The 24385-nt window shown below is 35.7% G+C and overlaps 2 protein-coding genes across 2 annotated transcripts in view; one reads left to right on the top strand and one right to left on the bottom strand.

Moving 5' to 3' along the window:
- LOC140146493 (b(0,+)-type amino acid transporter 1-like) overlaps positions 1-9489 on the top strand; it is a 144666-nt gene extending 135177 nt beyond the window's left edge. The window contains exons 12-14 of the mRNA XM_072168358.1: positions 1444-1593; positions 2974-3142; positions 3732-9489. Coding sequence (XP_072024459.1) covers positions 1444-1593; positions 2974-3142; positions 3732-3796 — 384 coding nt within the window. The 3' untranslated portion in view covers positions 3797-9489. The remainder of the gene's footprint in view (positions 1-1443; positions 1594-2973; positions 3143-3731) is intronic.
- Positions 9490-20052: 10563 nt separating this feature from the next.
- LOC140141885 (b(0,+)-type amino acid transporter 1-like) overlaps positions 20053-24385 on the bottom strand; it is a 24884-nt gene continuing 20551 nt past the window's right edge. The window contains exon 12 of the mRNA XM_072163758.1: positions 20053-20180. Coding sequence (XP_072019859.1) covers positions 20107-20180 — 74 coding nt within the window. The 3' untranslated portion in view covers positions 20053-20106. The remainder of the gene's footprint in view (positions 20181-24385) is intronic.

Here is a 24385-nt window from a genome sequence, read left to right as displayed (position 1 = left end):
AGGCAATATCAAACAAACGAATTATGGAGGGATGACCAGAAGGCCAGTAAGGCCAGAGGAAGTCACCCCCCTTAACAAAGAAATGTTACCATCAAAAAAAGTCAAGACCCCAGTCCATGATGAGGAATAAAAAAAAAACTCCCTCAGTGTGCAACAACATGAGAAACAAGACATATAGAGCCTCTGGCAGGGATAGCCAAGAGTAACTTTTAAAGTCACTTTCAAAGTGGCTAAACCTAAAAACTCAAAAATTGGATGATTCCACAAAAACATGGTCAAAGGTGCAGTGCAATACAATGTGGCAATATCTGGTCTTTACCCACAGATATCTATATAGACTATCAGCTCATTATGAGTGTGGGAGGAGGGTTCTGACATGGACTCTTCCCTCCAACTAATGAAGGCAAGACTCATGTGATTGCAAAGTAGCGCGGGCCTATGGACGAAAGAGATAACAGACCGCTTACAAGCAGTCAAAGTCTCTGCATCACCCAATAATGAGGGCCGATTGTTCCACGATATGCGACAGGCAAAACTGCTACGCACTTATTTACACGGTCTATCGCATATTCGCGAAGGCATGCAAAGCTGGTGTGATTGTTAGACATCGGACAATCGGCCCTCTTGAATATGCGAGAATTCACACCATACAATACACAGGGACTTTGACTGTTGACACATACTCTGTAGTACTCTGTGCTTGGGCTAGGTAATAGTCCCCACAGTGATGATGTGTTTCACACTTGGACGAGGCTTTGTCTTGCTTACACCATCCCACCCAGATGTAATGGGAAGCTGGTAGTAATTAGTCACACAAGACTCACTGAGAGGACATGCAACAATGTTGTTGAAATCATAAATCAGCATGTCAAGTGACAGTGTAATAACAATTGACAGCTATGTATTCCTTATTTATAAATTTGAATTTATAAATTCACCATGGGGATATGGATGCAGCCATTACACAACATCCTATCAGCAAAAGTAACTGGTAACTAGACAAGCATTCACCTCGTACAAATGAAGAAGAAAACAAGATGTTAATATTCATGGATTTTAACAAACATGACTTAACTGCAAAAATCCTGGAGATTGGGGGATCCTGTAATTTAAATATGTTATGACAAATTAATTTGAGAGAAAAGTTATCAAAAACATTTAAAAAGTTATTGAGTGACAAGTTGCCGAGGTCAACTGTCTTACCACTGAAAGTACAGGAAGACCATTCACTTGGTACTTTATGTGCTCTCCAGACATTCTGGTGCCTAGCCATAAATTATGGCAGCTTCCAGTGGTCTCTCTCACAAATTTGTAAATTTGAATTCATGAATATGGAATACTTATAGCTGGTTGAAGGGAGGGGTTACATTATTAGCATTGTAAATGATGTTGTAGTTTGTCATGTTTTGTAATTTCACATGTTTCTCTTTTGCACATATACAGACAATTCTGGCCATTCTTATGCTTCTGCCCAGTGATTTTGAGACCTTGGTCAACTATTTCAGCTTTGCAGCATGGCTGTTCTATGGTGGTACTACCGCTACTGTGTTAATTCTCCGATATAAGCATCCCGATTGGCACCGACCTATTAAGGTAACTTACAACTGTACAAAATTGATGGTTTGAGACTTATGAGATTTAACATTTGAGAGATTAGACCCGAAGAGTCTTGACACAGAATTGACCAATGTGTAATGATCAATGTGTAATGCTATAGTAAATTTAACCATCTACAACCTGACCAACACCACTCCACTGGTTGCCAGAGTAAAGATTCATCAACTCAAATTTCTTGGCCATATACTGCGTCTTGAAGATGGCAAGCCTGTGAAAGAATATGCGCTTTATATTCCACCACATGGGAAGAGGAAATCGGGACGGTCACAAGACACTGTACTTACAGTATGTCCAGCCCCTCCTGGGATATACTGAAGGAATGCTGCAGCCAAACAAAATTGTTTCGCTTGCCCAAGATTGCATTAGTTGGAGAAAGCTTGTAGTCGCCTGCTCCGCAGCCGACTGATGATGATGATAGTAAAGTTGTCATCTTCCTTTGACACAAAAAGATTTGGTTATAATTGTGACTCTGAAATTTTGCTTATTTTAAAAATATGTTCCTTTACTAGATTGTGAATATTATATTTTTAGTATCAAGCATGGGACACATTAAAATTCATAGAATATCAATTATTTTTTAGTAAAAAAATCAAAGAATCTATAAGAATAAGTCAAAATAATTTGTTTTTCAATTCACAAGAGAATGACCTGTTATATGGCTTTCCTTTCTTTTGAACAAGTTTTAGATCATGACAATAAAGCCTGTGATCCTTTTTGGTATTTTCATCTCAGACCAAAATTGTGTACCTCATGCATTTATTGGCAAGAAACCAAAAATTGAACAACTTGATAATTTATGTCGTTGATGCTTGTTATGCTTGGTGCACATTATTGGCACAACGTTTTACATGCAGAACGCACACAAGCACACACTTTCAATAAAAATGTTTGTGGGCAAGATTGTGTCACATATGCCGAGAGTCGGTACTCTTTGAGTCCAATATCTCTTTGGCAATAATAATAATAATAAGACTTTCCAGCAAATCAAGGTTATTTGAATATGAAATAAGAGATAAAAACCTCTGGTGCAATCCATGCAAATTATGAGCATAAAAAGATGTCAAATGTTAAAAGGTCACCCATAACAAATTTTAACCATGCATACATGCATGCATTCCTGATTCTTCAAATGTATTGGTAGATACAGATGTTTTAACAGTCATTCAACACAATAAATAAATAATGTGATTTACTTCACTATCTAGTATTGTCATCAGGAGAGCCCCTGAGATGTAACCCAGTTGCCCATACAAACATGTACACAGTTGACTATGAGCTGTTATGAGTTCCTTGTCCATTCAGTGTGTCTTACCCTGGTGAAATTCAACTCACTAGCATATGTTCTGTTCTTTTCAGGTTCCCCTTATTCTTCCCATCATTGTGTTTATTGCTTCCATCTACCTCGTTGTTGCCCCTATCATTGATGAGCCGGCGGTAGAATTCCTCTATGCTGCGCTGTTCATCCTTGCTGGACTTGTCTTCTATGTGCCGTTTGTCTACAAAAAGTATCACCCCAAATTTATGGGTAAGTCAATGAACAACTCAAACTACAATCCAGGACAAAATGTGTTGGATCACCCAAGGTGTTTTTGAAGCTTCAAATGACCTCACAGCCACCATGGAATTCATCATTCATGTATGAAACATGTTGATATCTAACATAGAGCTTCAACTAATACTAGTACCTAATACCTATCCTCCAATCCCTCCCCCTTTCCCACCAGTCAATGTTGGGTACTTCCACAACATCAGAAACGAAATTCAAGGATTCAACATTGATAAGGGGAGAAGGGGGATCAATGACAAAGCACATGCTCAAAGAATTTTGTCCCGCATTGTAGGTCATATTTGAAAGAAGCTGCATCATTTTTGAGATGAAATCTAAGCATTCTTTGTATCTGGAAGTTGAGGTGGGGGCCGGTGTCGCATGAGGACTCTGGAATATATAGATATATTTAGACAAATGTTGGTAAAATTATCTAAAAAAGACTGGGTATCAAGGTACAGTTTTTAATTGATAGATTCTGTAAATGATTCTTCTACTTTTCTTCGTCTTTTGGGGAAATCAATCAAAACTGATTTAATGATTCTTTCTTTCCCTTTTTTCATTACAGATTACCTTACCGTCTTTTTCCAACTTTTATTTGAAGTAGCACCATCACATTACGTTCCCGAGTAGATCCAACAAGATTTTACAAACGATTTTTCTTTGGAGTTACTCCTTTTGCGACTTCAAAAAAAGTGTGCGCAATTTGTTTCGTTTTCGTTTCTCCAAGACAAAGAGGACATGATTTTCTTCTTCGTCATGCGGTTTTTGTCGCGTAAGTTGGACACCTTGTCGTGTACCTGCAGACAAGATTGGCTAAATGCCACACATTTTCGTGTGGCCTATAGGTTACCATGGTTACATCTGTTTTCAGCTTGTTTGGAGTACAGGTTGCCATGGTGACAGTGTATTTTCAGGCTTGTGTGCCCTAATGATTACCACGGTGATGGCTGATTTTAGTTTCTCTGTTGTGTTGATGTTAATTTGATTTGCGAATAATGTGAAATCAAATGCAAACTGTAGATAATGATGAACAAATAAATACAACTATTGATGTCCTAACAGTGCGACTGACGTGATCAGTAATGGTCCGTTTTCTGTGAAGCAAAATCTGGCAGTTTACATGGATGCTTTCCACACAATAAGAAACCTCTGCTTAAGTTTTGATTCTCAAAATAGAAAGATTAATATGTGAAGTTTTATTGGAGGATGGTAGCAATCCGTGTCCAGTTTTACATTTAACTGGCAAATGATTTGATGAACAACATTTAAAGCAGCACCAAGTTACATCTCTGTTGAAAATACTTCAACATAGAAGAGCCATCTTTTATGTTGAGATGCGGGAGCTGCTCAAATGTTGACATAATTTTGCAAAATTGTGAACTAACATGGTAACTTTGATTGGACGACATTTGCATGCAATGGAAACTTCATGAGCTGTTCCAATTTCTTCTTTAACAACAAATTTAACTTCCAAGGTTTATAAAAAGTTTTACCGTTATAACACGAAGCCTCTGTTTTGCATGTCTTATCTGTATCAGTATCACCATAAGGTGACCAGATCGGCAAAGCAACAACTTGGGAACAACAGTTGAATATTTTGGATTTGATATTGAATGCCATTTTGAGAAAATATTGAGAACAAACTGCAAAATATGATGGTAACATCCACCTTTTATAAAAACAAATATATCATATCATCCCCTGTCAGACAACTGTGGAATATGTGGATATCCACTGAGAATTTTACCTGAAAACTACAACTTTGAAACAGTCATGTGTTACATATCAACATAATGTGCAAGCCACTAAATGCAGTAATAAAACTATTTTGTTGTTCTGTTAATATTGTACCACGGAAGAGACGGTTTCGGAACGTTATCATAATGTCTACAAAAATAAGCCATTTGCTAACATTGTATAAAGTTTATACAGATACAATGTACATTTTGTACTTGCAATTGCACCTTTAATGTAATAGGAAGTCATAATTACAAGACTTAGTTGACAATATATGCTTCCAATATCAGTATAGGCTATAATTTTCACCTTTTCTACACTTATTTTCAAACACTTTTTAATGCTAGCAACTTGGGTAGTTTTCTCATACACATTACTCAAACTGCTATATTTAAAGCAGGCAATTATTCAAAGATAAAAATATATAATAGAGAAATGTTGTAATTGTTTTTGAATAAAGAATAATCTTTTTAAGCTAATACCATTGATATATAGAACTTGACTTGGGTCTGATTTTTGTCATTGCATTTTGAATTTTGTTTAAATACATTGTTTTTCATTCAAACAGTGCAGGCAATTATATACATAGTGCAAAGTTTTGGAAGTATTAATATTCCTGCTGAACCTTTTTAAAAGGAACTGTTTCATATCTTCCATCATTGTTCATTTAAATCATTATCTCCTCAAATCAGGTATCAATAGAAAATAACATCTCTCAAAAAGTCCAATATCAGATGAATTTTATGGTATATTTAATTGAAACTGATTTTTTATTCAAAATATCTATAAATATATTATATGTGATTGTTCAAAATTTCCCCCTCATATTTTGCTAGTGATTTATACATTTCGATAACTTTTCAGTGGTATTCAATTTCACAGGTGTGGGGGTGGGCTTGAAAGAGTGAAAATTTAACATAGAAAATCAACTTTTACAATGTCAACTTGAATTGTTATATCACAGTTAAGATCCATTTTAAAATCAGATTAAAGCAGCATTTAATATTAGAAAAGATTCATTCTACTGATGACAAGATAATGTGCTTTGTTAATGATGTAGTGCATACAAGTTTTTCAAAATAAAACATTTCATACTGATTTTCTTAAAATCTGAATTTGTATCATGTTTTATGTATAAAATTATGCATTTGTGGCATATTTTGTAAATCAAAGCTGAACGTGGCTTTGACATTATTTCTAAGTTTTCAAACAGTATTTTAAGAAAGTCAGTCTGGTAGATTATTGAAGCAGTTTTTACATAGACATTACATAGAGGATAGTTAGTTTATATTTCCTAGCAATTTGTGGTATAATTATGCAAAAAAAGTATAAATAGATGTGCATAAAATTATGTGAAATAATAACTATAATCTGTGTATTTTTGATGAAAATTTAACAAAACACAGGGTAATTATGCTCTTATGGTGTATATTAAATGTACAAAAATAACAATGTTGTAGAATTGGTCCTAAAGATGTACATTTAACCAATGAAAGATTATAGTGTGATAAAGATTTGTTAATGTGATTACAGGGTATAATAATAATGTTGATTCAGATTGGAAACAATTTGATCCAAATATGGATTAATTATCATGAAAAGAAAATTGTTATTCCAATCAGGATTATAAATATTAGGAATTAAGACATCCTTACTTGTTATATAAAAAAGAATATGTTCTGTGCAACAAAGGAAAGTCCTTTTTATTATCAACAATGAAAAGGAAACATCCCAGTGAGCACAAGTGAACGTCTAATTGATGTAGATTACAACTGTCGATCATCAGCCTAATATGGAAATGTCCATCTTCAACCCATCACAGACCTGTTCAACCACATCCCAATGTGAAGCTGATATCAGATTGAAATATGGTTGAAATTTGGTGGATATCAAGTTGAAAGTTAACATTGATACAACATTGAGTTGGATGTTGACCATCATTTCAATGATCCATTCAAAGTTGATTCATAAACCTGTGCCCATTGGGGTGCCCATTGGGGTAGAAATGGGCAAAAGTCAAACCATTCAAAAATTAGGCTATTCCAAATGAAATACGTATACCCCCTATGAAATACATTGTGTAATCTCCCACACAGGGAGTGTGAATTACAAATGCGGTGACTACATTTGATAGCTAATCTCATGTGTGGGAGATTAAAGTTATGTCTTCCGTAGGGGGGTGTATGCATTCATTTCAACTGGAATGGCTCAATGGTGGATGACATGTTGACAAGTGTGTATATTAATATGATAGAACACCTTTAGTGTGAGATCACTCCCACACTGCAAAATTGAAGAAAATGATAAAACATGGTTTTTGTCAAGTTTTAAATTTTGAAGTATGAACAAGCAATATTGATTTTGAACAAATCAAGGGAATTAGACGGGAGAACTTTGTACCCGTGCCATTTTGGTGTAGGGCCGACATCAAATGATGCCAATCTTAAAGTCTAGATCCTACAGGACACTCAGTACAAATAACCACGGGTGTGCCACAAAATGGCTCACATTTCCTGGACAATTTATCATGTTTATTATAAATATGAGTCCACTTTCAGATTCAGGGAGACATCGCTATCCACAAAATGGAGTAAGTACATAGTTTGCAGGGTGCAATTTGCCTCTCCATGAGTGATATGCAAATAGGGGGAAAGTAGGTTATCCTTTTTTATTTCAATGGAACAAATGGAGAATAAGCAAACACACAAAAAACAATATCTTACTGAGTAATGTATTATCACTGAATTTAGACATTATATATTTGTTTGAAATAATTATTGTCTCCAATAGCCCAATGGCAAATTTATATACATGTATATATATATAAAATGTATGAATGGATCAATTGGCAGTGCTTTTGGGGAATGTGTATTTCAGTGCTGTGCAAGGGGGTTCCACAAGGTATTTCCCTTGGTCCAAACTAGGTTACCAATACTTGAAATCATGATGAGCACATTTTATAATGCTTGGTAGACATCAATGCAACATTGTTGACAATTATTGTGTTGAATTTGTAAAATGAACTTTTTGTAAATAATCACTTGTGAAATAAAATAAAAACAAAATATGAAAAAAACAAAACAATATTGTTTGATGATGACCGATATCAACAATACCGTCAATGTGTATGCATTTCATTAACATACATGAATTGTACTTTTTAAGGCATCACATGAATTGGCTTTAGATAAAATTCCCCAAACATAGCATGTTGTCATTAACTCAATTTGATTTCTGTTTCACCCCATGTGCACTACCAGCTAAATTATTGGGTTCAAAGAAATATTTTGATTGGTTATAAACATATAACATTGAACCAATCAGAGATCAGATGTGGATATATTGAGCCAATCAGAGATCAGATATGTTGTGTGCCAATCAGAGATCAGATATGGTAAGAATTGTCAGTAGGGCTGAAGGGGGATTAAGCTTAAAATTGCCAAGAGATCTAAAAGCTGTACTTTGATTGGTTACTCTGGTGATTATATCATGTAATTAACCAATCAGAGGTACTGTAAGAAGGCAGTAGTGTCCCATGGGGTTAATAACCTCTGCATAATTGTGCACAACTCAGAATTGAATTTAATCATTTGTAAAATTGTAGTCTGTTTCATAAGCGAACAAATACAGCACTTTAACCTACCCACAGATTTTATAAAATATAGCCATGTTTTAGATTTTGTTACTGCTCAGTAGCGATGATAGATTTCATTGTATTAATATTTTTAACATCCTGGGCTTATATAATCTTGCATGGACCAAAACAACAACTCATTAGTGATAGTAATTATGTACATAATTCTATTATTCTGACATAATTGTATACCATGTACCTAATTGGACACACATATTATATTTGGATTTGAATATGGTCATAATATGTTATTTCACTCATTACATTATTTTCAGTTTGATTGTTTTTTCCTTTTAACTTTAATTCTGACAAGTTATATTCAGAATAATCATATCTGGTTTGATTATGGTCAGAAAATGTGTTTTGTTAAGTTCACAATGTTTTGACAGTAAACTGAAAAATTTATATTTTGTCATTCTTTGACAAAGATTTGGAATAATGTTTATATCAGTGGTTCCCAAACTGTTGGTTGACACCCTTTTGGAGGTCTTACCTTGCATTAAAGTGCAGGGTATACCATTGTTTTGGTCATGTAACCCCATTTGGACCCATTTTAGCATTAAAATGTCAAATTTTTGCAAACTTCACATTTACTTTTCCTGGTAAAGTAATTCTAGAAGCCAGTAAGCAGGACGACTTAGGATGTGTCACTTTGAACATTTTGCCTGGTACACCTTTGATATATTTCAGTATTATACTGTGCATGGGTCATACCATATTTTGAAATAAAATTTGGGTCACCGCAAAAAGTTTGGGAAGCCCTGTGTATATGACCAGTAGACCTGTACAACCTACAGGATGTACAGGGTAGTTTGGAATTATGTTTGAGTTCATGTTATAATTTTGGAGCATTTTTATGACAGTTTTAGATATGGGGATGTGGGCATTAATGTCAGAATTGGTCATTCAGTTATTCTTGGTTATAATTTTATGACAATTATAAATAAGGAAATTGAAATGGACTATTCAGTTGAAATCCATACACCCTCTATGGAAGACATGACCTTAATCTCCCACATAGGGGTGTAGATTTCAAATGGAGTCACCCATTCAGGTAACCCCATTTGAAATTCACACTCCCTGTGTGGAAGATTAAGTCATGTCTTCCATACAGGGAGTATGGATTTCAACTGAATAGCCCAATGCTGTACAAACAAAACCTGTTATTCATGTACAAAAACCTTGTGATGAATTGTGTAAAAGTAAATTCTAATGTTGCATGTACTTTGAATTTGCCTTAATAATGCCAAATACTGAAATATTACTAACCACCTACCTAGCAGGTGACCATTTATATCAGGACATACTATAATAGTAGTTTTAATTGGTGTTGATTCGTACCCTCCTGAAAGGTTTATATACTCTGTCTTTCGTGAAGTGTGAAATTATACCATTGTTCTGTGTTTTTTATGTGTAACATGCTTATTTTAGCATGAATTCATAATTGTATATGCATAGTAAAAATAATATAACCATACCGTCACTAGAAGCAGGAGTCCAATTGGGGGCACCAAGGCTGATTGGGGTGGTGGTATCTGTCGTTTTACCACAATTGGAGAAGGGAGACTATGGGCTATCAGTGGCGTAGATTTCTTTTTGACATTGGGGGATCGGGTTGGAAAAAATCTTAAAGTATAGCGAATCCAGCACCTTTCGGCGACATAATAAGTTTATGGTACAAATGCGCGCGTAGCACACGAAAAATTTTGCCTATTTTGAAGCTAAACTGATGAAATATGGTGCAAAAGTGAAATAAATGTGCGCGAAGCACGCAAAAAATTTGCACGTTTGGGGCTAAAATGGGCAAATATGAGGTTCATTTGGTCAGTAACCCGTATTCAGGTGTCAACATTGGGGGGATGATTGTATGGACCATCCCCCTGGCAAAATATTGGGGGGGGATAAATCCCCGGGATCTACGCCTATGTGGGCTATTAATGCATAGGTTCTCACTAATTTGGTGCTGATCAAAGTAGAATTGGGGGCACTTGCAATTGAGTTACTGTGTGGGCTATCAGGGTGAGACATTTCTAATATCATACACAATAGCTTCTTTATTTGTCCTCTCAGGAGAAACCATAATGGTTCTTAAAAGGAACCATTACAAGATTTTGGGTTGCTCTGAGGAACTTTTTGTTTCTCCAATGAGACTGCAGAACCTGTAATATGTCTCTGAAGGGTTCTTGAATTTCAGGAACTTCTGTCAGGACGATATTTTTGCACCCTTTTGGAGCATTTTTTAGCCTGGCCAATTATTGTCATTTTCAGGGGGTGGTAGATGGGGGCTAGGAAATATACTTGGGGTAAAATCAAGATAAAAAGAATGAAGATTAATATGTGGTGTTAATATTGAACGATATTGGGCCAATGGTATCATAATGTATTCATAACGGCTGCGTTACTCTTAATGTTGATACACTAAGGGACAAAAGTCCTATCTATACTTTGTTTCACCTGAGTTTGGTAGTGACATCAGAGCTTTTGTGCTGTAAGGGGGATGCTCACCAGCCTTGTACGCTCTCTGCTACAAGATTAGGTTGAAACATACAATACTACTACCAGCGAAATATGCACCTATGTCTGCCAAATTCTAGGTGAAACAAAATGTAGTAGGGTTAAAGCAATGATAAGTGATTTGCATAAAGAATAGATTCCTATTTAAATGTTAGTTTTCACTGATATTCACAGGTGTTATTCTATTCAGCAAAGCTTCACACAGCTGGGACATATAAATAAAACGTAAGATGAATCCAATGATACACATTCACATGAGCTCACACACACAAGACGTGTTAGCCATCATTCGATTGGTGAACTCAAAATAAAACCGGAGATCTCCGGATTTAATATAAAAAATAAATTTTACTGTATTTAAAGCACTTCAGGCTTAGTCTTTCATGTGGTATTTTAGTACACCATTGGGCATTACAATAATGCAAAAAGTAGAGATTAGAGAAAAATGAGGGATCGCTCTGGAGCAAATCACTTATTATGGCTTTAAGAGATAATTAAATGCATACAAAATGACAGTGTAGAAGAAGCATGGGCATTTACCAAAGCGCTACTTTTGATAGGTCATGATTCAAATTCACACATCAAGAAGGACAGAGTATTGTAGTTTAATAATTGTGATATTGATCCTTGTGATAACAGTCTTCAATAGTTGAAATAGATATGTATGTTTTTTCTACCAAGTTTGTTGGTATGGGATGAATTTGAAACTTTTAGAGGTGTATTTTGTGATCCTTTTATTACGATTATCATGCTTATTATGTTAGTACATCTTTTCTGGTTTAATAGTCAAATCAATGAATTTTTCCATAATTTTCTATCTTGATAAAGCCGCTTCAAATTGCTTAATAAAGCAGAAAAATATTTGGACTGAAAACAAAATAGAAACACTGATATTCTGGTACTTCAATTTCAAATATATTAGAATGATTTTATGATTGCTAAATTGAACTAATGATTTCTTATTATATAAAATGTTCTTAAACAAATCCTAATAAAGGTGATGTTGACATACCTCAATTTTAATTGACAATCCTGATGAATCTATTTGTGTACATCCATATCAAAACGATGCACTTGTCGGCTGCTACATGTGTCTCATTTCACATAATAGCTAAAATATAAACCAGACTCATTTCAAGTGAAGATCACTTCAAATAATCCCCAAGTCACATTGTAAAGGAATGTGCTCTGTATTCCTAAACCATTTGACTTTAATGGGATAATTTGAAGTGACCTCCACTTGGGATGAGTCTGGTATTTATTCCTAGCTCTCATGTAAAATGAGACACATGTAGCAGCCGACAAGTGCATCGTTTTGATATGGATGTACACATTTGCGAACTAATGATTTCAATTAAACGCATTTTGTCATCATTCAATTATTTCAAATGGATAAATTCCACTGTTATTTTAGATTTGTTTAGTTTCAAGAAAAAAATGGCATAATGTAATTATCACATGAGTTTAATTTTATTTGATATATATTAATCATTGCAGGACAAAAAATATAATGATATTATGGACCACAAAATGCACCTGTGAAGTGGTATGATTGTACTTGAGAAAGTTGAATGGTATGGATTAAGATGACAGATAATTGTTTAATTGATAAGGCTATTGTAAATTGATTATATAGTTTCTGACAATGGATTATCAGGCCAGTATAAGAACTGTTTCATAATGAATGTACTCTTTGTTGGGTTGATCAGACTGCTAGATGAAATAATGATGGTGGTACGTAGTATTCTGATCTAGAACTTTTTTGAAACTGAGGTGATTCAAAATACTGGCAATTCTGTTTAAGATTGCGCAAGAACTTTCAAGTTATAAACCATGTTAAACTTAGCTTACAATTGCAATAAGGAACAAAACATGTTCTTCTTTGCAATGCCATGAAGAGTGAATCAAATTTAGGGTAATTGGTAGTGATGTGTGAGATTTTACACAGTTGAGTTGCAGGCTAACCCTTATATAGGCGATTTTAAGAACAAACACTTGTTTGATTGAGTGTTGTTCTATTCACAAAGAAGATGACAACAAAATCACTAACAGAAAATCAATTGTAGGAGCATCATTCTCTTCAAAAATCACAAGTTATAATATGATGATAGAAAATTTTGCTAGAGCAATGAAAAGTAAAACTTGTGAGGGAAAGCTGTTGTTTTGAGCACTACACCTCATTCATTCATTAGTAAGTTGAAAGGACATTGTTGCTGGCTGGTTATGGAAAACTTACAAGGTCAACTTACAAAGTCTAGCGTATTGATAAATCTTGTAACAAAACACTTCATTTTTATGTATTCATTAAACATTATTCAAATAGGTTAACAAAATAAGGAAGTAGGAATTTGTTATAATTTCATGCAGAAGCAAGCACTAGGAAGGTATCATACTTTTAATATGATTTCAAAGATCATGTTCATCACACTTAAGTCATTACGTCCAACCACTATTCAGAGAACAAACTGATTGGTAATGTTAATCACAAAAACTGAAAAGGGTAAAATTTTATTCACCAATCATGTAATTCTTAAATAAAACATACACAATAATATGTATAGAGTATTGAAAGATAGTATCATATCACACTTAAAATAATGACAACTCAACTCAAGCCAACACATGCAGAGATTTGGCATGGTTGACCAAAAGTCAAGTCAAAATCACTACTATAGCGATAAATAACTCATTGAGTTTGATTACATCTCCACATATCGTCAGCCTGCTACGCTTTTTGCTTAAGTCATTTTTTGAAATTTTAAGAACAAAGTACAAAATATGGTTCAAGCATGCATTTAAACATATTTATTCACCAATCTTTGCACAAGAACAAATGATAATGATACAAATGAAAGAGAATAATCCGAAACAATTAGGGCGATTACATAACTGATGCATGCTTGAACCACATTTTGTTCTTTGTTCTCAAAATTACAAAAAAATGACTTAAACAATTAGCGTAGCAGGCTGACGATATGTCAAAGTAATGATGGGTTTGAATTTACATGGATTAAGGACTTGGGACTCGTCACAACTTTTAGTGAATCCGGCATAATTATAGGAGCAAGGGATGATTTCATTAAGAACTTCTTAAGGTTCCAACTCATCATAATAACTGTTCCATATGGTTCAATGCATTTGGACTTCTGATAGGTTGAAGGACTTGCAATGCGTACTAACAGTAAGTGAAAATCACATGATTTGAGTAATTCAGTAATAAAAAGTGATTCAACTTTTATTGATATAATATAGACCAAATTATATAAACAGTATTTACCATAATGCCTACACAGAACAACACTATCAGAGTAATATTAATGTAGCTCACTGACACCAACTATATCATCTAAATTATTGATCCTTGGTGTGTTTTGTGTCCATGTCCGTTGGATTCACCATTACCCACTTTTTTATCATCTAAACTTGCCAAGACATAATGCTTTTAGACAATGTTGTTCTGTGTAAGCATTCTTTATGTATTCAGAGGCAAAGCATAAAAGTCATCCAGTGAGGAGCACTAAGCTTACTAGTAAAGAAAGGACAAAGGCTGCCCATAGCCAGGGGGTGCAGAATAATTGCAACCACCAAAAGGTCAACTTTCTTGAATGTAAATGTTCAAGATTTACCCAAATTGAGGCTGGGGGATTTAAGTTCACTTCTTTGTAAGGAATCCCATTTCCCCCCCCCCCCCCAAGGTCTACATTTTGTAAGTCTTATACCCCACACAAATTATGGCTAATAGCCTGGGCACTTGTCATTTCTTCAACAATTTTCAATCAGATTTATTAAATTTTCATTTTGATAGCAACTGGGGCACACTCCATCCTTGATGATGTTATACAAGTTTTGAATAATATTTGGTATTGTAAGAACATTATTATGGTACAGGGTCAGTGTAAAGTGTAAGGAAAATGGACAAAAAGTTGACAAATAAATAACAGGTGTCTGTATTTATATCAGTGTGGTCACGTTGATTTATTTCAATGTCTGTTTGTTTGCTTGCATGTTTGAAACAATATTGGATTATCAGTTATATGGATTAACATACAGGCCTCTAAGTTAGAGGCGCAATTGCCATTATAATGATGATAGTAAATGCATTTGCTCAACTATCTGTCTACAGTAGATAGCTCATTAATGCACCTGCTGTCAAGAGAGCTCCTAACTTCCATTATTATATGCATTTGATGTTTATAGTAGAGGGCCAGTAAGGCACCAGAAACAAATGCATTTGATATGTACGGTAGATAAACAAAAAACAAAAACAGTCTCCTCACATAACCTGTCATAAATCTAAACCTGCTTATGTTATGATGATTTGATTGACACAGTCATGTGCAGCATCTAATTTGATACCAAACACAGAGGTTACTAATCTACTTTCAAACAATTGAGGTCAATTGTGCGATATTCATAACCTCATTAATATACGCTGAAGCCTCGCGATCCAATCAAAAGTAATTGATTGCCTGACCGCGCAGTGAGTGCGCGGTCATTAAAACTTCGCAATGACTCGGACGCGCAACAATGACAATGAATAAACGTTATGGCTTAACGCACACGCCTCACGCTGATGCTGTCGCGCTTCTGTGATTGGTAGCTCTTGTTGTCAGCGCCAATGTTATATTCGCCTGGTCAATATTTTGTTGGGTAGGTTACAACAATAATTAAAACTGGTTATATTTAACAGCGTTTTATGGCATAAAATAACATAAAATGCCATTTTGATTTGTTCACAATAAGATACGACGGTAATGAATGACAATAATAACTTTGCACCATCTATTTTGAGGTTATTGTGTGAAATTGACGGGTTTTGTTTTGGGCCTCAGTATTTTTCCTCAGGAGCTACCGCTCCCTCGGAAAAATACCTCAGCCCTAAACAAAACCCTCCGATTTCACACAATGACCTCAAAATAGATGGTGCGCAGTTATTATTGTCTAATTAATGACTCCAAACTGCGTTCACGTTTAGTGCAAATAATCTGTTTTAATTGGATCATATATATTACATAATTATATTTATGAGGTTATGAATTTCTACCAAAAGCTCTAAATTGACAAAGATTGATACCAACCAGTATATGAAATTTGGTGCATTTTCAAAAGTTACAAATCAAAACGATTACATAGTTGGAATTCTAGTATACTAGTATCAATCGTTGTCAATTTAGAGCTTTTGGTAGCAAATGTTGTATCAAATTAATAGCTAACAAGATGCTGCACCCAAAATCAATCAAATTGTCAAAAACATAAGCAGGTTTGAGTTAGATTTATGAGGAGTTACATAATTAAATTATGTAAGGACTTTCTTTTTGTGTTGTTTTTAGCTCATAAATGCTGATAGTAAATGCACTTGCTGTCTACAGTAGATAGCTCGTTACTGCTGATAGTACATGCATTTGCTGTCTACGGTAGATAGCTCAAACTTGATAGTAAATGCACTTGCTGTCTACAGTAGATAGCTCATTACTGCTGATAGTACATGCATTTGCTGTCTACAGTAGATAGCTCAAACTTGATAGTAAATGCATTTGCTGTCTACAGTAGATAGCTCAAACTTGATAGTAAATGCATTTGCTGTCTACAGTAGATAGCTCGCTACTGCTGATAGTACATGCATTTGCTGTCTTCAGTAGATAGCTCAAACTTGATAGTAAATGCATTTGCTGTCTACAGTAGATAGCTCGCTACTGCTGATAGTACATGCATTTGCTGTCTACAGTAGATAGCTCGTTATACTGCTGAGCTGTGCAAAAACACTTTCATCAATTTTTTAATTAAGAATTAAAGGTTTTACACCCCCCCAATTAACACCACCCTTCAACATGTGGCCATTTTTGATTAACCATTTTTCTTGCCGCCTCTTCTGCCCCGCCATTTTTTCTTTAACAATTCGTAATAGCGCCCTTCTTCCCCTGCTGCCTCTTCTTTTTGCCGCCCCTGCTTTTACCCCGGGGCTTGCGCACTAAAGCCCCCTCAAAATACGTGCATGCTATCTGCAGTAGATAGCTCATAACTGCTAATACCGTATAGTAAGTGTATTTGCTGTCTACATTAGAAATCTTATACCTGCTGATAGTAAATGTATTACTGTCTACAGCATATAGTTTGTATCTGCTTATAGCAAATAAATTTGCTGTCTACAGTAGATAGCTCATAACCGCTGATCGCATCGAGATTTCTGTATGATGCGCTATATAAATCTCTTTTTATTATTATTATTATTATTATTTGCAGTCTACATTAGATAGCTCATAACTGATGATAGTAAAGGCAATTACTGCCTAAAGTAGATAAGAATATCTGCTGTCTGCAGTAGATAGCTCAACTCAACTGCAGTAAATACATTTGTATCTAATACAAGTAATACAAATGCTCTCAAATTGAATAAATTAAAAACCGGCTCTATTCAGAGTCACAATTAGTAGCTATAGTAGCGAATAGGACTTCAATAGTAACCGCGGTTATTGCCCACATTCAGTCTTTATTAGCGAATAGGGCTTCGATATATGTCAGCATTCAGTCTTTGTCATCAATGTTATATCCTGATGGGGAGACCTCTAGGAACTGTTGAAAGAACGACGTCATCTGATCTGTGAAAACAAAGCAACAACAAAAAGACTAAATTCGTGGGTTTTTTTCACTATTGGAGAACAGAACAGTAATTAGCACTTGCAAGGCATTTCGGATGTGAAAAACGTAAAAAATTATGTCTAGTAAAGAGCTAGCACATTTTCAATGATGAAAACTGTTAACGATTAATGTTGTATGTAATAATTAAAGCTAATTAAGATCACGATGCTTTACTCTAAAGTAGAGGGCCAGTAAGGCACCAGAAACAAATGCATTTGATATGTACGGTAGATAAACACAACACAAAAACAGTCTCCTCACATAACCTGTCATAAATCTAAACCTGCTTATGTTATGATGATTTGATTGACACAGTCATGTGCAGCATCTAATTTGATACCAAACACAGAGGTTACTAATCTACTTTCAAACAATTGAGGTCAATTGTGCGATATTCATAACCTCATTAATATACGCGAAGCCTGCGATCCAATCAAAAGTAATTGATTGCCTGACCGCGCAGTGAGTGCGCGGTCATTAAAAACTCACAATGACTCCGGACGCGCAACAATGACAATGAATAAACGTTATGGCTTAACGCACACGCCTACGCGATGCTGTCGCGCTTCTGTGATTGGTAGCTCTTGTTGTCAGCGCGAATGTTATATTCGCCTGGTCAATATTTTGTTGGGTAGGTTACAACAATAATTAAAACTGGTTATATTTAACAGCGTTTTATGGCATAAAATAACATAAAATGCCATTTTGATTTGTTCACAATAAGATACGACGGTAATGAATGACAATAATAACTTTGCACCATCTATTTTGAGGTTATTGTGTGAAATTGACGGGTTTTGTTTTGGGCCTCAGTATTTTTCCTCAGGAGCTACCGCTCCCTCGGAAAAATACCTCAGCCCTAAACAAAACCCTCCGATTTCACACAATGACCTCAAAATAGATGGTGCGCAGTTATTATTGTCTAATTAATGACTCCAAACTGCGTTCACGTTCAGTGCAAATAATCTGTTTTAATTGGATCATATATATTACATAATTATATTTATGAGGTTATGAATTTCTACCAAAAGCTCTAAATTGACAAAGATTGATACCAACCAGTATATGAAATTTGGTGCATTTTCAAAAGTTACAAATCAAAACGATTACATAGTTGGAATTCTAGTATACTAGTATCAATCGTTGTCAATTTAGAGCTTTTGGTAGCAAATGTTGTATCAAATTAATAGCTAACAAGATGCTGCACCCAAAATCAATCAAATTGTCAAAAACATAAGCAGGTTTGAGTTAGATTTATGAGGAGTTACATAATTAAATTATGTAAGGACTTTCTTTTGTGTTGTTTTTAGCTCATAAATGCTGATAGTAAATGCACTTGCTGTCTACAGTAGATAGCTCGTTACTGCTGATAGTACATGCATTTGCTGTCTACGGTAGATAGCTCAAACTTGATAGTAAATGCACTTGCTGTCTACAGTAGATAGCTCATTACTGCTGATAGTACATGCATTTGCTGTCTACAGTAGATAGCTCAAACTTGATAGTAAATGCATTTGCTGTCTACAGTAGATAGCTCAAACTTGATAGTAAATGCATTTGCTGTCTACAGTAGATAGCTCGCTACTGCTGATAGTACATGCATTTGCTGTCTTCAGTAGATAGCTCGTTATACTGCTGAGCTGTGCAAAAACACTTTCATCAATTTTTAATTAAGAATTAAAGGTTTTACACCCCCCAATTAACACCACCCTTCAACATGTGGCCATTTTTGATTAACCATTTTTCTTGCCGCCTCTTCTGCCCCGCCATTTTTTCTTTAACAATTCGTAATAGCGCCCCTTCTTCCCCTGCTGCCTCTTCTTTTTTGCCGCCCCCTGCTTTTACCCCGGGGGCTTGCGCACCCAAAGCCCCCCTCAAAATACGTGCATGCTATCTGCAGTAGATAGCTCATAACTGCTAATACCGTATAGTAAGTGTATTTGCTGTCTACATTAGAAATCTTATACCTGCTGATAGTAAATGTATTACTGTCTACAGCATATAGTTTGTATCTGCTTATAGCAAATAAATTTGCTGTCTACAGTAGATAGCTCATAACCGCTGATCGCATCGAGATTTCTGTATGATGCGCTATATAAATCTCTTTTATTATTATTATTATTATTATTATTTGCAGTCTACATTAGATAGCTCATAACTGATGATAGTAAAGGCAATTACTGCCTAAAGTAGATAAGAATATCTGCTGTCTGCAGTAGATAGCTCAACTCAACTGCAGTAAATACATTTGTATCTAATACAAGTAATACAAATGCTCTCAAATTGAATAAAATAAAAACCGGCTCTATTCAGAGTCACAATTAGTAGCTATAGTAGCGAATAGGACTTCAATAGTAACCGCGGTTATTGCCCACATTCAGTCTTTATTAGCGAATAGGGCTTCGATATATGTCAGCATTCAGTCTTTGTCATCAATGTTATATCCTGATGGGGAGACCTCTAGGAACTGTTGAAAGAACGACGTCATCTGATCTGTGAAAACAAAGCAACAACAAAAAGACTAAATTCGTGGGTTTTTTTCACTATTGGAGAACAGAACAGTAATTAGCACTTGCAAGGCATTTCGGATGTGAAAAACGTAAAAAATTATGTCTAGTAAAGAGCTAGCACATTTTCAATGATGAAAACTGTTAACGATTAATGTTGTATGTAATAATTAAAGCTAATTAAGATCACGATGCTTTACTCTAAAGACCACTATGCCTCCATTCAGTTTAATATGTTAATCAGAAAACATCAAGGCCTCAGGGCCAGCAGGCTCGAGGCGCCCGGCGACTCCAATTCGACGGCTAAACACTCCAAGCGGGACCCCAATATAATGGCCCCGCAGGGCAAGAAATCAAGAGTATGTAACATTATTGAAATTTGACATAAGACTTTCACTTCGTGATCCACGGCCTCATGCTCCACTTACTCCAAAAAGGTTGAGATATGCTATTAGAAATCTAGGACTACAACATGTTTGCGTGCATAATATTTCTTGAAGATTCGTCGTTTGACAAACACATCGTTGTATTTTCTGTCTGTAAACTGACAACAATTATATTGTCATTGATATTTATTAAACCATATAGGATGCTACGGAATACCTCTTTAACAGGGTCAAGGGCTCGGATAGTGACGTTTGCACAGTATTTTTGTGGGACCTGAGAACACATCAGGCACATCAAATTGCATTCTGAATACGAGGAATGTCCTGATGATATCAAATAATTTAGATTTTTTGAAATTCGCTAAATACAAATTTTATTGCAAATAATTAAAAACTGATAATGTAAACATTATAAAAAGACCTAAAAATAGGTCTTTTGGGAAACTTTACGTATATTAGAGTCATGCGGTAGCATGACCAGCAAGTTTTTAAAAAAAACGACTGATAAAGAAGAATAAACAGATGCACCGCAAGACTATATTTACACGGAACAAAACGCTATTGTTCTATGATATTTTTCGCTGGGTACAAAATATATCTAAAACCAAGCTAAATCTTATTTACTGTCCAAAGTGTCATATTTTAATAACTCATAATTTCAAAAAGTTACACCAATTTTACAGTCAATGCTATTGTTTGACAATAAACAAACATTCTTGCTTTATTTCACGCGGTATTTCATAGCCAAAATTAGTGGCAAATCATAGCTAATCATACTGATATCCACAATCTTTCGTCACTGCTGCAGCCATACATGGCTGTCACTGTCGCACCACTTTTTCAGATTCACTTTCAAATATAAGCTAGCATTTTCCTGGATACCCTACATACAAATTCTGGATCACATTCGCCAACAAATCAAGTTTTTCACAATTCTTTTATTCTTTCCGGACCACAGCATACATTCATATTAATAAATACTCCACTTTCACACGTCGTTATATCGGGACGTCCCCGTGGCGAAGCGGTTAAGGCCGTGGACTTCTAATCCATTTATGAATTTTTGCTCAAGTTCGAAACTTCCCACCACTTTTTTTTTAAAATGTTTTATTAACCAATTTATTGTCATAAATCAAGAATAACACCATTTCGAACATCCATTGCTATTGTGATATTATATTTTTTTCATTAAAAAACATGTTTGATTTTTTATTCACATTTAGGCCTAGGCCTAGGGCCTACTTTCACCATTCAGATGCTTTCACCATGCCTGACTACCATGACATCTTCGTCATTTAAAACCCATTCATCAGTGTCTCTGTTCACAGCTCAGACTGAAATTATATTTGCAATAAATATTATAAATTGTCACAAATTAATAATCACAAACCGCGAAAGATTGCAAACAACTGCCGCTGAATATTGATATTGAGAACCACAAACCGCGAAATTTGGATATCCAACTAGATTGCCCCGTAAGGCTACAAAGAATCACACACCACGGAATATGGATATCCAACAAGCTTAAATTATCGGCTCCCGATAGAGGGCAGGGCTTGAAGGGAAATTAAAATTACAAACCGCGGAATATCGCCGACAACCGCCGCTTAATAGGGATATCCAACTAGATTGCCCCGCAGGGCTACAAAGAACCACAAACCGCGAAATTTGGATATCCAACCAGATTTCCCGCAGGCCTATCGATTATAAAGAACCACAAACCGCGAAATATGGATATCTAACAAATTAAGACTTCAAACCGCGAAAGATCGGCAACAACTGCCGCTCAATATTGATATCCAACTATATTGCCTCGCAGGGCTATAAAGAACCACAAATCGCGAAATTTGGATATGCAACTATTACCCCACAGGGCTTCAAAGAAACACATACCACGAAATATGGATATCCAACAAGCTTAAACTATAAATTAGCTCCCGATAGAGGGCAGGGCTTGATGAGGGAAATTAAAACCGCAAACCACGAAAGATCGCCGATAACCGCCGCTTAATAGGGATATTCAACTAGATTGCCCCGCAGGGCTATAAAGAACCACAAACCGCGAAATTTGGATCTGCAACTAGATTTCCCCACAGGGCTACAAAGAACCACAAACCAAGAAATATGGATATCCAACAAGCTTAAACTATAAATTAGCTCCCGATAGATGGCAAGGCTTGATGAAAACCACAAACCACGAAAGATCGCCGACAACCGCCACTTAATAGGAATATCCAACTAGGTTGCCCCGAAGGGCTACAAAGAACCAAAAACCGCGAAATTCCGATATTGCCCCACAGGGCTACAAAGAACCACGATTATCTTGCCTAGTCGGGGCATTTAGACGCTTATGCGCATTTACCAGTTCCGACTTGAAGTAGGCCTAAATCGAACTTACTCTCTGTGTCTCTCTGGCATTGTCAACATTGGGTGTGTGTTTTTCATATTTACATTTTCTTTACATAATTAGTTACGTTGCCTTGAATAATTAAAGTATATTAAAATGTATATTGATCATTGTGTACGCCTCATTACATTACAGTCACGCGTGACGATCAAGTTTTAAACGACTGATAAAGTTTTGTTTAATTATTTATTGTCATGAATCAAGAATAGCAACTTCGAAATTGTCACAAATTAATAATCACAAACCGCGAAAGATCGCAAACAACTGGCGCTGAATATTGATATTGAGAACCACAAACCGCGAAATTTGGATATCCAACTAGATTGCCCCGTAAGGCTACAAAGAATCACACACCACGGAATATGGATATCCAACAAGCTTAAATTATCGGCTCCCGATAGAGGGCAGGGCTTGAAGGGAAATTAAAATCACAAACCGCGGAAGATCGCCGACAACCGCCGCTTAATAGGGATATCCAACTAGATTGCCCCGCAGGGCTACAAAGAACCACAAACCGCGAAATTTGGATATCCAACCAGATTTCCCGCAGGCCTATCGATTATAAAGAACCACAAACCGCGAAATATGGATATCTAACAAATTAAGACTTCAAACCGCGAAAGATCGGCAACAACTGCCGCTCAATATTGATATCCAACTATATTGCCCCGCAGGGCTATAAAGAACCACAAATCGCGAAATTTGGATATGCAACTATTACCCCACAGGGCTTCAAAGAACCACATACCACGAAATATGGATATCCAACAAGCTTAAACTATAAATTAGCTCCCGATAGAGGGCAGGGCTTGATGAGGGAAATTAAAACCGCAAACCACGAAAGATCGCCGATAACCGCCGCTTAATAGGATATTCAACTAGATAGCCCCGCAGGGCTATAAAGAACCACAAACAACCGCCACTTAATAGGAATATCCAACTAGGTTGCCCCGAAGGGCTACAAAGAACCAAAAACCGCGAAATTCGGATATTACCCCACAGGGCTACAAAGAACCACAAACATTAAAACACGATTATCTTGCCTAGTCGGGGCATTTAGACGCTTATGCGCATTTACCAGTTCCGACTTGAAGTAGGCCTAAATCGGACTTACTCTCTGTGTCTCTCTGGTATTGTCAACATTGGGTGTGTGTTGTTCATATTTACATTTTCTTTACATAATTATTTACGTTGCCTTGAATAATTAAAGTATATTAAAATGTATATTGATCATTGTGTACGCCTCATTACATTACAGTCACGCGTGACGATCAAGTTTTAAACGACTGATAAAGTTTTGTTTAATTATTTATTGTCATGAATCAAGAATAGCAACTTCAAACACCTATTTTTCGTTTTATTCGTTTTATGGAGCACTTCGTAACCTGATGACTTTCC

The sequence above is a fragment of the Amphiura filiformis genome, chromosome 2 (assembly GCF_039555335.1).
Source record: "Amphiura filiformis chromosome 2, Afil_fr2py, whole genome shotgun sequence".
NCBI classification, from domain to species: domain Eukaryota; kingdom Metazoa; phylum Echinodermata; class Ophiuroidea; order Amphilepidida; family Amphiuridae; genus Amphiura; species Amphiura filiformis.
Note: the sequence above shows the minus strand (reverse complement) of the source record. Positions and strands in the feature narration are given on the sequence as shown.